Below are 11,473 nucleotides of genomic sequence, written 5' to 3'. Positions count from 1 at the left end.
TCCCTTGTGTCTCCGTTGGTTTCAGCAGCAGAGCTGCATTTGCTACCCATACCCAGTTGTCTTTATGCCTTGTCTCTCCAGGTGATCTGCAAAGACTGGAGCAACCTTGCGGGGAAAAACTACATCATCCTGAATATGTCGGATAACATTGACTGTGTAAGTCAGTCCAAAGAGATTTGATGGCATGGGGGGAATAGTGCTTAGAGATGTGGAGGCAGGCACAGCTTTTGCTGTCTGCTTTCACTACAAAACATTTTAAAAGCACTAAATCTCAAAGTCCTTATAGAGGCTGTGGAGAGAAGGGGAGGAGGACAAATATTCCTGTTCTCCAAATGGGGAAAGAGGGGGTGGGCGCTCAAAGTCTAGCACATGTCAGTCCCATATTGGATTTTGACTAACTCCCGGCTGCTAGTCTGTGCCAGGCAGTACCTGGATTGTCATGAGACATGAGAGCTTTTAACATTGCACCTCTTACTGGTAGGAGACGTGGCAGGATTGGGGGGGGGGGCTCTTTCCCTCTCTGCCTTCTCCTTCCTCTCCTTCCAGGATACAGTAATGTTCCTCTGATGGCTCAGAGGAATGGGGACTCCCCATTTGCAGTGTGAATGGTTCAGTGTGAGGCAGCTGTCACTAAATCTGCCTTAAGTGCTTCTCCCCACCCTGTTATCTTGCGTGTCATCTGGGTCTGTTAACCAGCCACACTCTGCTAATCCAATGCCTGTTCATCCATCCCCATAAAGCTGCAGTTAATTCATGAGGCCAGATCCCCTTGTGGATCCCTGGTAAAAGGGCTCATTCACCTCTGCTGGGGCTTTTATCAGGCACTTTAAAACCAGTTGTGGAAGGCCTGGGGTCAAGGTGCCTTTCATAATTCTAAGAAATGATTACGAGCCTGACAGCCTGAGACCAAGATGTTTCATTGGGGAACTGTGTTCTGGCCTCGCATGTCTGCACTTTTGCTCGCTGCAGCTCCTGCTCTAGGCAGAGCCGGGTGGTTTTGTTACTGCAGGGTGGCTCTGTGGCACTGACCTATTTCCACTACTGGTGAGTTGTTCTGGGGGGGGGGCGTGTGCGGTGTGGGGTTTTTTGTTTTTTTTTTTTTAAGGTGAACTTTTGGGGGACAGGGAAAACGGGAATTCCTATACACAATAAAGCATGCTGACTGCTTTAAGGGTAGATGAAAAGTCAGTCTCTTTCCTCCTGATTTAGGCAAACCAGTTTGTTCTTTGGAGGATTTTAAGTATCTCTGCTACATTCACAATTGCAACTCAGAAAATCAGTCCTTGAACCTGAGTTCTGCCCTGTTTCCCCCATGTCCTAGTCCCCATTGCTTTCTCTCCCATCTCTGTGGAGTTCGAATGCTAGTTAATTTTGCAATACGTAGTAGCTTCTTTCCTGTGGTCACTTGCACTTGTGTTCTTCAAACCACTGGAAGGGCGAGAACTGAAAAGCAGATGTGCAGATGCCTCTTGACCAAATTGTGTCTTTACTGTTGAATCCTCAGTTCTGCCTTGCTGAAAGAAGGCAGTGCCCTGGGATAGGCAGGACTGAACTGTTTTTCTACTTGATTTCATGTTTCAAAACATATTTCCCAGTGAATGATTTGTGCTGTCCTCCCCCTTATTCAAAGGGACGCTTGTCAACATACATATTTAACGTGAACATCGCTTCGTTCCCTGCCTCCCGTTACCACTTTGCATGGCTGAAGCTGGAATCAAGCTCTTCTCCTTTCCACTGGTGTTGATGCAGTTTGTTTCCTACCCATGCAAATTTGCTCATTTTGGGCAACTCACCTACCCTCTGCCTGTCCCTTTTGTTTTCTGGTTTCTGTGTCTGAGCCCTGTGGTGTTTGGATTTCCAGGGTTGCGAAGGAGAACTTGCATTGCAAGTGCTGTAGTTTAAATTAGTGTGAATGGGGATTCCTCACACATTTCCTGTGTTTTGATGTCCTGATCCCCTGTGGTACCAAGTCCCACTGAAAAGCTGAGGGGCACAGAGGATGCTTAGCTCCTTCCAGAGGGTTGCACCTTGAGCTTTAATGTTCTTCGTAGTGCCAGGCTTTTACCTGCTGCAGGGATGATGTCTGTATTGCTGGGTTAAGCTGGCAGCCCATTTATCTTCCTAATGGGCTCTGGGCAAGGCAGTCACTTCAGTCTCTCTCTGGACACATCTTCCACTCAATATACCTGGTAATTTTGACAGAATGAGGACTGCAGGATCTGACCCAGCAGTGGTACCTGGCTACACATCAGGAGGTGACCTCCACCTTGGCTCACGTGTCTTCAGGCTCCTTCACAGCTCCCTTCCCCACCACAGAGAATTTATCAGTGCTCTGCAACCTCTGCTTTCCCCGTCACTAGAAACATCTCACCTCTGCCCTCCTCCTGCTCTTGGGCTAAGCTGCTCCCCCTTCCTCCGCATCCCCCAAAACAGAGCTGCAGGCTGGCAGTGGAGCTGTGAGCCAGAGCCGCAGCTGAGCAGCATGGCGCTGCATTCTGGCGCTACTCCTCCTGCCTCCCCGTGCCGAAACCCGTAACCTGATGAGATGAGGCACTGGCAGGCCCTTGTGATTCAGGCCCCAGTCATCGGTGTCTTTTCCAATTAGGCCATTTTCGGCACAGGCCTGTGCCTGCCCTGAGAGCTTCGAATTGCCATGGCAACAAGAGCTCTCCATTTTATTAATCATCTGTGTGGCCTTCAGGTTGGCATGGCAACCAGAGATAAGAATAGAAACACAGGAGTGAGAAAGCGGCAAAGGAGCCCGCCCAGGGATGGCTGGAGCATGTCAGGCTGAGCAGCACCCGCTGACCCAGCGCTGGCTGCGGGGAAGAGCCTGGCTGCTTCCTTCTTGCCTTACACGATAGTGTCGCTTCAGGACCCCTGTGTGCCGGGGGAGCTGGGCTTGGCATGGTGTGGGGCGTATGGTGGCCGCAGGAGCCGAGGAGGAGGGTTGGTGTGTCAGGAGATGTATGTGGGTCCAGCCTGGGGCACTGGGAATGTGCAGGGGAGCGCTGCACCAGGTTTAGCACTGCTGGCTTTTGGGTACGCCTGGTTCAGGGGTCTCAGCCACACAGCCGTGCCAGCCCTGCAGTGCTACATCTGCCCTGTTCCCTCCGTGCACTCACCAAGGTCCCTTTCCTGTGGCAGGAGGAGTTTCGGCTGGAGAGGGGTCCCCAGCTGTTGGCACTGGTGGAGGATGCCTTCTCCAGACAGGCGGATGGACCACAGGACCGCTGGCTGATCTCTCTGAGCAAACCTAATGAGAATGACAAGCACTTGCTAATGACACTGGCAGGGGAACAGGGTAAGTGCTGGGAGACGGAGCCATCCCGTGTTGGGGGGTTGTATTTAAGGGGCTCTCAAATGGAGGTGCTCAGGCATGTTGGAAGGAGCTTTTGCTCTCCAGTCCATTTCAATCCCACTAGTTCCCAGTGTTAACTGGACTTGAGGGATGGAGGGGGACTGAGGACATAAGACCCTTTTTCTTCACATCTGCCTTCTGGCTTGTCCCTCACCGCTTGCATGAAGCTCCATCTTCTGCGCTTTGCCTCCTGCTTTGCTTCCTCCCTGGATTGCCTCCACTCGAGCATCCGTCAGCTTTATCCCGGTGCTTATATAGTCACTGCCATGGGCAGGCCACTGAAATGGCAGGACATGACAGCCTGCTCTTGGTTCACTGCTTCACTTAACACTTCTTAAGTCTTGTCTGAACTGGGCCAGTCCTGACGGTGCCTCCCCTGCATCCTCAAAGAAACAAAAGCTGACAGTGAAAGGTGGGCTGTCCTGGAACATTTTACCATCTCTTTAACCCCCTTTTGGTAGGGGGATGCTTTTCCTGTACTGCTTCTGCTGCCTGCTTAGTGACAGAGGCCTCTAATGTTGACATTATGGCCTATATGGAAAAAAAACCCAACACTATTTTAAAATGCCCCACAGTGATAGGAAAATACAGCTAACATTTAAGTGGTATTTGCTGTATCGATGCCTTAAATCATTGCATCTCTCCCAAGCCCTTGGGCTGGAGCATGTGCCAGTGAAAAGGCTTTGGTGAGCATTTAGTCTTCTAAACTAAAACCTTCATGCCATCATGAAAGGGGACATCCCCCTTCCTGGAGAAGAAAACAGGACTGAACACCAGAAACACAGCCAGGCTGGGAGATATCCCTGAGTTTAGAAACCTCAGGAACCAAAGTATTTTCTGCTCTGAATAATCAAGCATTTGTTCAGTTCCTCTTCTTACTGCTGTGCAAGTGGAAGGAGAAATGGGCCTCAGCCTCCAAATCCTCCCTGACTGCTCCTGTTCTCCTGGCTTGGAGAGCATCCTGGGAGCTGTTAGGGAAGGAGGGTCCCAGGAAGGGGTGGATCAGTGTGGGCTGGTGGCTCCCTGGCTGAAGCTGTCTCCTGCTGGGAGTGGAGCTGTTACAGCACATCTCCTGCAGCCTCTGCTGTTGCACCAGGCACACCACCTTGCCAGGGTGTCCTGCAGAGCAAAACACACCTGCTAAAGGTTGTGATAGGTGAGCATGGAGCTCTGTGGGAACATCTTGAGTGCTGCAGCTCAGGATCAAGTTGTGCTGGACAGGGAGGCTGGATTGGGCAGCATAGGCACCTGCCTCCATGACTTTTTGGGTGTTGCTGCTCACTCCCAGAGCTGACACAGATCCTGAGAGCTGCTGTGGAAAGGGCACCTAGGTGCCTCCGGTATCAGTACGTGCCTGGATTTTTTTCCCCCCTTTAAAGAACACTTGGAGGTACCCTTGGTTGTGGTCCTTGCATTCTTTCAGCCTCCTAACATAAAGTACCAATGAACAAAAATGTGCATTCCCCTGCCTCTAATCTGTTGGGGATTTCAGTGAAGAGTATATCTGTCTGAGCTAACCTGAGCTGAGAGCAGCACTGATCTCTCCCTCTCCTTCTTTACAGGTGTCATCCCTACAAAAGATGTTCTTATGGCACTGGGGGATGTTAAGAGGAGCTTAGCTGAGGTAAGAGCCTGTCTGCCTGCATCCATTTGTTAAGACTAGCTATACAATTAAAATAAGCACCTTGAAAACTGGGACCATATCTCAAGTCTAACCGAGTGCTGAACCCACAGCAGGCAAGCAGATGAGTCAGACACTTGGCAAACTCCCTTGGTAGTTGCCAGGCCATCAAATTTCTGCTCCCATTAAGAGAATAACTGTGGGTTATTCCCTCCCTGCTTTTCTGGCTTGGTTGTGAAGCTGCTTTTCACACATTCATTTTGTTGGGATACTTGGTCTCATCCCTTCTACACTATTGCCTGTGGCGATGTGGGTGCTGCAGAGCCCCAGATTTGGCCCTGCTCACCCTACAGCTGATTTACATACTTTGGCTGCTCAGGCTTTGCTGAAGGAGGTGGGAGAGGTGCATGTACTAGATGGGACACGTTCATGCACCTTCCTGCAATCCCAGGGTCTGCAATTCACTCCTTCAGACAACTGCCTACACAAGGGCGGGCAGAGTACCAGAGGCGATGGATGCCAGAGTCCACTGCTAGCTCCCTCTAGCCCTCATGTATTCCCCTCTAACCCTGGACAGCTTGGAAGAGGGTAGAGATGAGGGCAAATTAGTCCCATGATCTCTGACTTTGCCCTTTAGGCCTATGGGATATGTAGGCACTGAGGGCCTGATTCTGCTTGGTTTTCTTACACTACTGGAGTAATTCTGCTGACTTTAGCAGCAGAGTTGGGCCACTGCCTTGCTGGCTGTCTGCTCTCAGGTTTTTCCCTGACCTAACAAACTGGTGCAGTTAGACAAAGCAAACTAAGTGCTCGGTGCTGTATTGATTGGCTTACACCAGAGAAAGCGTGAAAAGCAAACCCTGTAGAAATTGTGTGACTGAAGTATCAGCAGCTAGAACTGTCCAGGAAGAAGGATTTGTGTTGGTGCAAGGTTTGACTTCTTTGTGCAACTGTGACTCTATGTTAACAGGCAACCTAGCAGGGCAGCCTCGCCACCTGCCTCCGACTCTCCGGCTCTATCAATAATGAAACACTGCTCATTGCACTGACCTTGTGCTAGCACGAGCTTGGAAGGAGGAGGGAGGATATTCTCTTACACCTGTCATACTTACTATCGGATTGATACGTAACCTGTTTGAAATCTGCCAAGTCATTGGGACTGACGTTGGGCTTTGTTTGCTGACAACCACTGGGCGCCCATTTCTAGGGCAGCTATTCCTAAGCTTTTTGGATCAGCAGGCAGCTGTCCACTTTCAAGACCTTGTAAAGACCACTATGCCCTCTTAGGACCAGAACTTTAATGTAAACCTATTTATTATGGTTACATTCTCTGTCAAACAGTCACCAAAGCCTCAGCACCCACCAGTGGTCCATAGTTTGTCTTGGGAACTCTTAATGTTGGGCAGTTTCTCCCTTGAAAGCCTCCTTGTCTTGCATATAGGTGTGATCCTTGTGCAGGCGGTCAAGATAAGATTGTGCCTACTGTCATTTGCTGACGTGTCGGCTTTCATGGAAGACGGTGTTAAATTTAGTTATGTGCCTTCTAGTCATGTAAGACACTGTATATCCTCACTCCCCAACCCTGGCTTTTAGTTCCTCTGCCCACAGTGATGGTCCTGTACTTGGATCCTGGAAAGTCTGAACAGGATCCCACCTGACTGCAGGCCAGGGGATTTAGTGTACCCCTTTCTTCCTTCCAGATTGGCATCCAGAACTACTCAACCACCACAAGCTGCCAGTCGCACCCCAACCAGACACGCAGCGATTATGGGAAACTCTTTGTGGTACTGGTGATCATTGGTTCCATCTGTGCCATCATCATTGTATTGGGGCTCATATACAACTGCTGGCAGAGACGCCTGCCCAAGATGAAGAACATGGTGAGCACGGGACAGGTGGAGAAGGTGGCTAGACTCTTAGCCCTTGGGATGGAGGGGATTGGAAAGTTAAGAGGGAGATTGTTTCCCCTGTCCACTTACTGGACATAGCTGGATACACTGCTGGAGCAGCAAGGGAGCCCAGGAGCCCATTCAGGCATAAGAGAGATACAAACCCGTCTCTTGCTGTGCTCAGGACAGCTTGTTTCCACTGGGAGGGCTGGGCTAGGAGTAAATTTACCTTTTCCCACTGACCCTGCAAAGTCCTCGGTGACCCTTATAGCCTGGTCTGATTGTGCTGCTCAGCAGCATTAAGACCTGTCCTCCTTTGTCTCCATTGTGTTCCTCTCATCCTTCGCAGTCGCACGGCGAGGAGCTGCGCTTTGTTGAGAACGGCTGCCATGACAACCCTACCTTGGATGTGGCCAGTGACAGCCAGTCGGAAATGCAGGAGAAGAAGCCAAGCGTGAACGGTGGAAACAACATCAACGGCCCTGACAGCTGGGATGTCCTGATCAATAAGCAGGCGAGCGAGGATGTGGATGTGTTTGAGGAAGACACACATCTTTAGAAAAAGAAGGGAGAGAACCACCCCCTTAAATGCACTTGTCTCTCTCCTATCTTGACTGATGGACCACGGGATCAGGTGGCTTCTCAGGAACTTCTTAAAGGCTTAGGACAGGTCAAGTCTTTGGGCAAGTTTTCCCGATAGAAGTCCTGAGCCTGCATCTGAGGCTTGGAGCCAGGAGGATCACTGAACAGAGGGAAGCGGGAGGGGTGGGTGTGTAGGTCTCTTTGTGTGTATTCCTATCAGTAGCACCAATGCTTTCATCACCTTTAAATGCACTTACTGTAGCTCTCTGGTAGTGGCTGAGAGTGGCTGGGCTTGAGAAGCAAGGCGGTGAGGCTGAGTCTGCCACCAAGAGTCCAGCTTTGGAGAGTAAATTCACTTTGGGAGTCCAGCTGGAGCTACGGCAGCCAGATCCTGACCTTGAGATCATGTTCAGTCTCTGCAGGTGCAGTAAAACCTGTGCATTCTGAATGGAGGGGAGCCAAGAATCAGTCAACGTCCTGGGCAGAGATTTGTTTGTTTTTTTTTTTTAGTGCTCTAGCGTTCAGCTGCTAATTAGATGGGCTGATGTTTACATCTGGGGAAGACATCCCACTGTCACCTCATTTCCCCCCTCACACCACAAACAGCCCCACTCCCTTTTTCAGCTCCACAACTCCAAGCTGAGTTTGCAAAGTTTGAGCACTTTACCCTTGCTTGACTGATTGCAGAGAATTCGGTGCCATGGCGCAGCATCTTAGCTGGAAATTTGCTTTAGGTTGGAGAGTTGCTCAAAAAGTACATTTACCTGCCTCTTTCACGCAACAGCCTGTGAAATCGGCAGCAAAGTATCCCTTGTCTTAAGTCTCAGTTTTAGACTGGCAGGCCTTCTCCACTCCTGTTCTATTTTCCAGGATAGTTTGGTTTCAGTTGGTCTTTTTGAGGTAAATGTAAAGACTATGTGAGACTTTTTGAACAGGGACAAAAGTAAAAACTCAGAAACAGATAATTTTCTGGTCCTTTTGTTTCCTTTTCAGCATCCTGCCCAGAGGGGAAGGAAGCGTTTAATGTCCCATAGGTGTAAATTGGGGTAACATCTTTAAAATCACTGCATTTAAGCAAGCGTAAAAGCCAGTTCAGGTGAGATGAGAATCAGATCTAAGAGCTCCCCAATGAATGTTTCTCAGGCATGCCTCGGGCAACTTTGAGGTTCCAGCTCCCTGAAGAGTTGTGATAAAAGGCACGTGAATATGCATAATTGTTCTCTGAGCCCCACCTAAACCGAGACTCAGAACTACTGTCAAGCCTGAAATCCCGGAACATTTGTTTCTTCTGTCATCAGGGGATTGAGGGACTTGCTTTGGTCAGAGGCAACAGTATTCCTTTCTGTTACGGTGATCTGCATACGTGCTTACTGCAAGATGCAGCTTCGCATTTGGCCTTTAAGGGAACCTTTGTACAGAAAGACCCCAGATATGCAGCCTGATGCTGAGCCTGTAAATCTATCCCTGTATGTATAGATAATTTTAGCATGTTCATCCCTGATGTGAGTGCCTAAAGTCGAGGTACAAGAGTCTGTTGTTTCATTTTGCGTAGCGCTTTGCATACAAACTGAATCACAGATCACCTTGATGTAGGACCACGTTGATAACAGTCTATTAGGGATTCAAGAAAGGTGATAGCCTTTGGTTTCCTATCCAGATTCCAATTTTCAATGTTTTTATCCTGCCTCCATACCTTTCCCCGTGTTATGTAGGAGATGGTGACCGTCAGCTCCATTTGTATCTTGTTGGTACGGTCGCGGAGATGCTCAGAGGAGTTCCCTCTCCTGCCCCAGCAGTTGGTGATGGGGGACAGTCCATGTGCGTAGGCAGCCACGTGTGGCTCTTCTCCGACCACCCCTCGATGATGGCTCCTGCTGAGTTTGATGGGTCTGTGCAGTGAAACTGCACAAGTTCAGTAGCTGTGTTGGTGGCACTTTGGGACTCACAGCATTAAGTGCAAGTTGTTGTTATGATGTGGTGAGTAAATTAAAGCATGGAGTTAAAATTTGAGTTTGTATAGCACTTAGCATAACAGGGCCTGGCATGGCCGGGGCCTTTAGGCAGTTTCACCGTATAAATGTTTCTAAGTCCAATAATCCTCAAGAAATATGTTTTTAATGCCCAGTGGATATTAGAAAGATAACACCACCAATCAGATGTGCATCAGTTCACCCACAAAACACTTCCTTGTTGCACTTCATTGCTAGGAGCTGCTTTGCTGCCCTGTTTTCTCTCCGCTTTACTAATTCAGAGAAACAAGGTGCTGATAAAGCAATGCTTCTGGCTAGGCTCAGCACCTGCTGATCTAATGTAAAGTCTTCAAACTTTAAAGAAAACAAGGGGGCTATGCAGGCTTATTAATAAGCTAGTAAGTTCTCCTGATTTGCTCTTCTGGCTTCTTAGGACCTGAAGGTTTTCCAGAGACTGTAGAGCGCTCTATTGTGTCTGGAGCATCCAGGCGATCTTGAGAGTGTCTAAGGGTGGCTGTCACGAGGCTGAGAACAATTTTTTGCTGTCTCTGTTAGGGTGCACCTGGCTGTATGTTCTCAGTTTAGCTCCAGAAATCTACTGGTTAATAGCATTTCACTTTAGTCCGGTGATACTTTTTATACCTTTACCATTTGTTTTTTCTCTGTATCATTTTTTTGCACTAGGCTGACCTTGTTAAGTCGATTGCACTGTTGTCCCTCTCCCGCCAGCCTTGCAGAGACGGGTCATCTCCGGGGACCTGCGGGCTGGGGACCACTGTAGAGAGGCTGTTGATAGCCCAGTTTCTCTGTTGTTCAGTGCTTGGGTTTCCAGCTCTGCACAGGGAGGATTTAAAGAGGAAGAGAAACTTTGTCTTAGCATTTGTAACAGGAAGCTTTTTTTATCAGCTTAATATAGTTAAACTTCTTTTTAACAAAAACTGTGAAAGCTGGACTTCTCAGAGCGGTGTGCCAGGCGACAGAGCAGATGCAGGAGACAAAGTGATTCCTGGAAAACTGTTTTCCACCTACTCTGACTTCATTGTAGTCCCGTCTGCCAAACGTTTGATCGCACTGACACCTGGTGGCTGCTGGGAGTTGGAGACGAAGAATAATTTAAAAAAGGATTTTTCCCCGTCTTAGCTCTGGGTATTTGTTTCCTGTGACTTGCCTAGGACAGTCACCTGCTTTATTCACGAGGGGCTGCTGGACTCACCAGTGAGCAGAGGGGCTCGCACCAGGCACATAAGGGATGGTTTGTGTGAGGACATCCCTGTCTGCAAAGCAATGAGATGGGACATTCCCTGGAGTCACCGGTCTAGAGGCCCTGGGTAGCAATACAGGGTCTCAGCTCCATCTCCCCACTTTCTCCTCCACTTGCCCCCTCTCCTCCCAGGGAGCACAGACAGAAAGCAGAGGCTCTGGCTTGAAATGGAGGTGGTTCTTCAGAGAGAGCATCAGATGCTGGTGTGAGGAGCTCTGCGCGCCGGGGAACGCCGGCGACGGCATCGGCTGGATGCACGTCCAAGATCAGAGTGGCTCTTCATCTCTGTGGGACGGTGGCCAGATGTGGTCTGGGATGGCCAAGCTGCAGATTACTCCCAGATGTTGCCCAGATGTCTAAAACAGCATCTATAATGTGGAGTCCAACATGTACTAGGACTTCGTATCCTGCAGACCGCCTCGTGGTATGTAGGGTGTAAAGAAACAATGAGAAGTGACCCGGTAACTATGCTGTGGAGTATGGAACGCAGGTTAAGAATACAGTTCAAGATGCCACCTTAAGGATCCCTACAGGCAAAGGATGCAGTGTGAAATGGAGGTACGTTATTGTACAGATTACTGCAGTATGACCTTAGAGCATCGCAGCAGGATCGCGCTGCAGCCGCTGCCGTCAGCAGCTCGTCTGTTCCCGTCCACCTTCACAGCCACGCAGGAGCACCTCTCTCCTTGACAGGGGGTTTGGGGCAGCTTGGACAGTCAGAGACAACAGGCGCCTTCATCCGTGCTGGCTCACGAGAGCCTCGTGGGCTCATCTCGACTGACGGCCGTT

General features: G+C 49.5%; 1 protein-coding gene across 1 annotated transcript in view; it reads left to right on the top strand.

Annotated features, from left to right (window-relative positions):
- The window catches only part of PODXL2 (podocalyxin-like 2), a 29,827-nt gene extending 22,397 nt beyond the window's left edge, over positions 1 to 7,430 (top strand). Inside the window, exons 4-8 of the mRNA XM_009321051.1 lie at positions 82 to 156; positions 3,148 to 3,304; positions 4,924 to 4,985; positions 6,683 to 6,862; positions 7,221 to 7,430. Of these exons, the coding sequence (XP_009319326.1) occupies positions 82 to 156; positions 3,148 to 3,304; positions 4,924 to 4,985; positions 6,683 to 6,862; positions 7,221 to 7,430 (684 nt within the window). The remainder of the gene's footprint in view (positions 1 to 81; positions 157 to 3,147; positions 3,305 to 4,923; positions 4,986 to 6,682; positions 6,863 to 7,220) is intronic.
- The last annotated feature ends 4,043 nt before the right edge of the window (positions 7,431 to 11,473 follow it).

The sequence above is a fragment of the Pygoscelis adeliae genome, unplaced genomic scaffold (assembly GCF_000699105.1).
Source record: "Pygoscelis adeliae isolate BGI_AS28 unplaced genomic scaffold, ASM69910v1 Scaffold453, whole genome shotgun sequence".
NCBI classification, from domain to species: Eukaryota; Metazoa; Chordata; class Aves; order Sphenisciformes; family Spheniscidae; genus Pygoscelis; species Pygoscelis adeliae.
The sequence above is the reverse complement of the archived record's forward strand: the minus strand, read 5'-3'. Positions and strand labels throughout refer to the sequence as shown.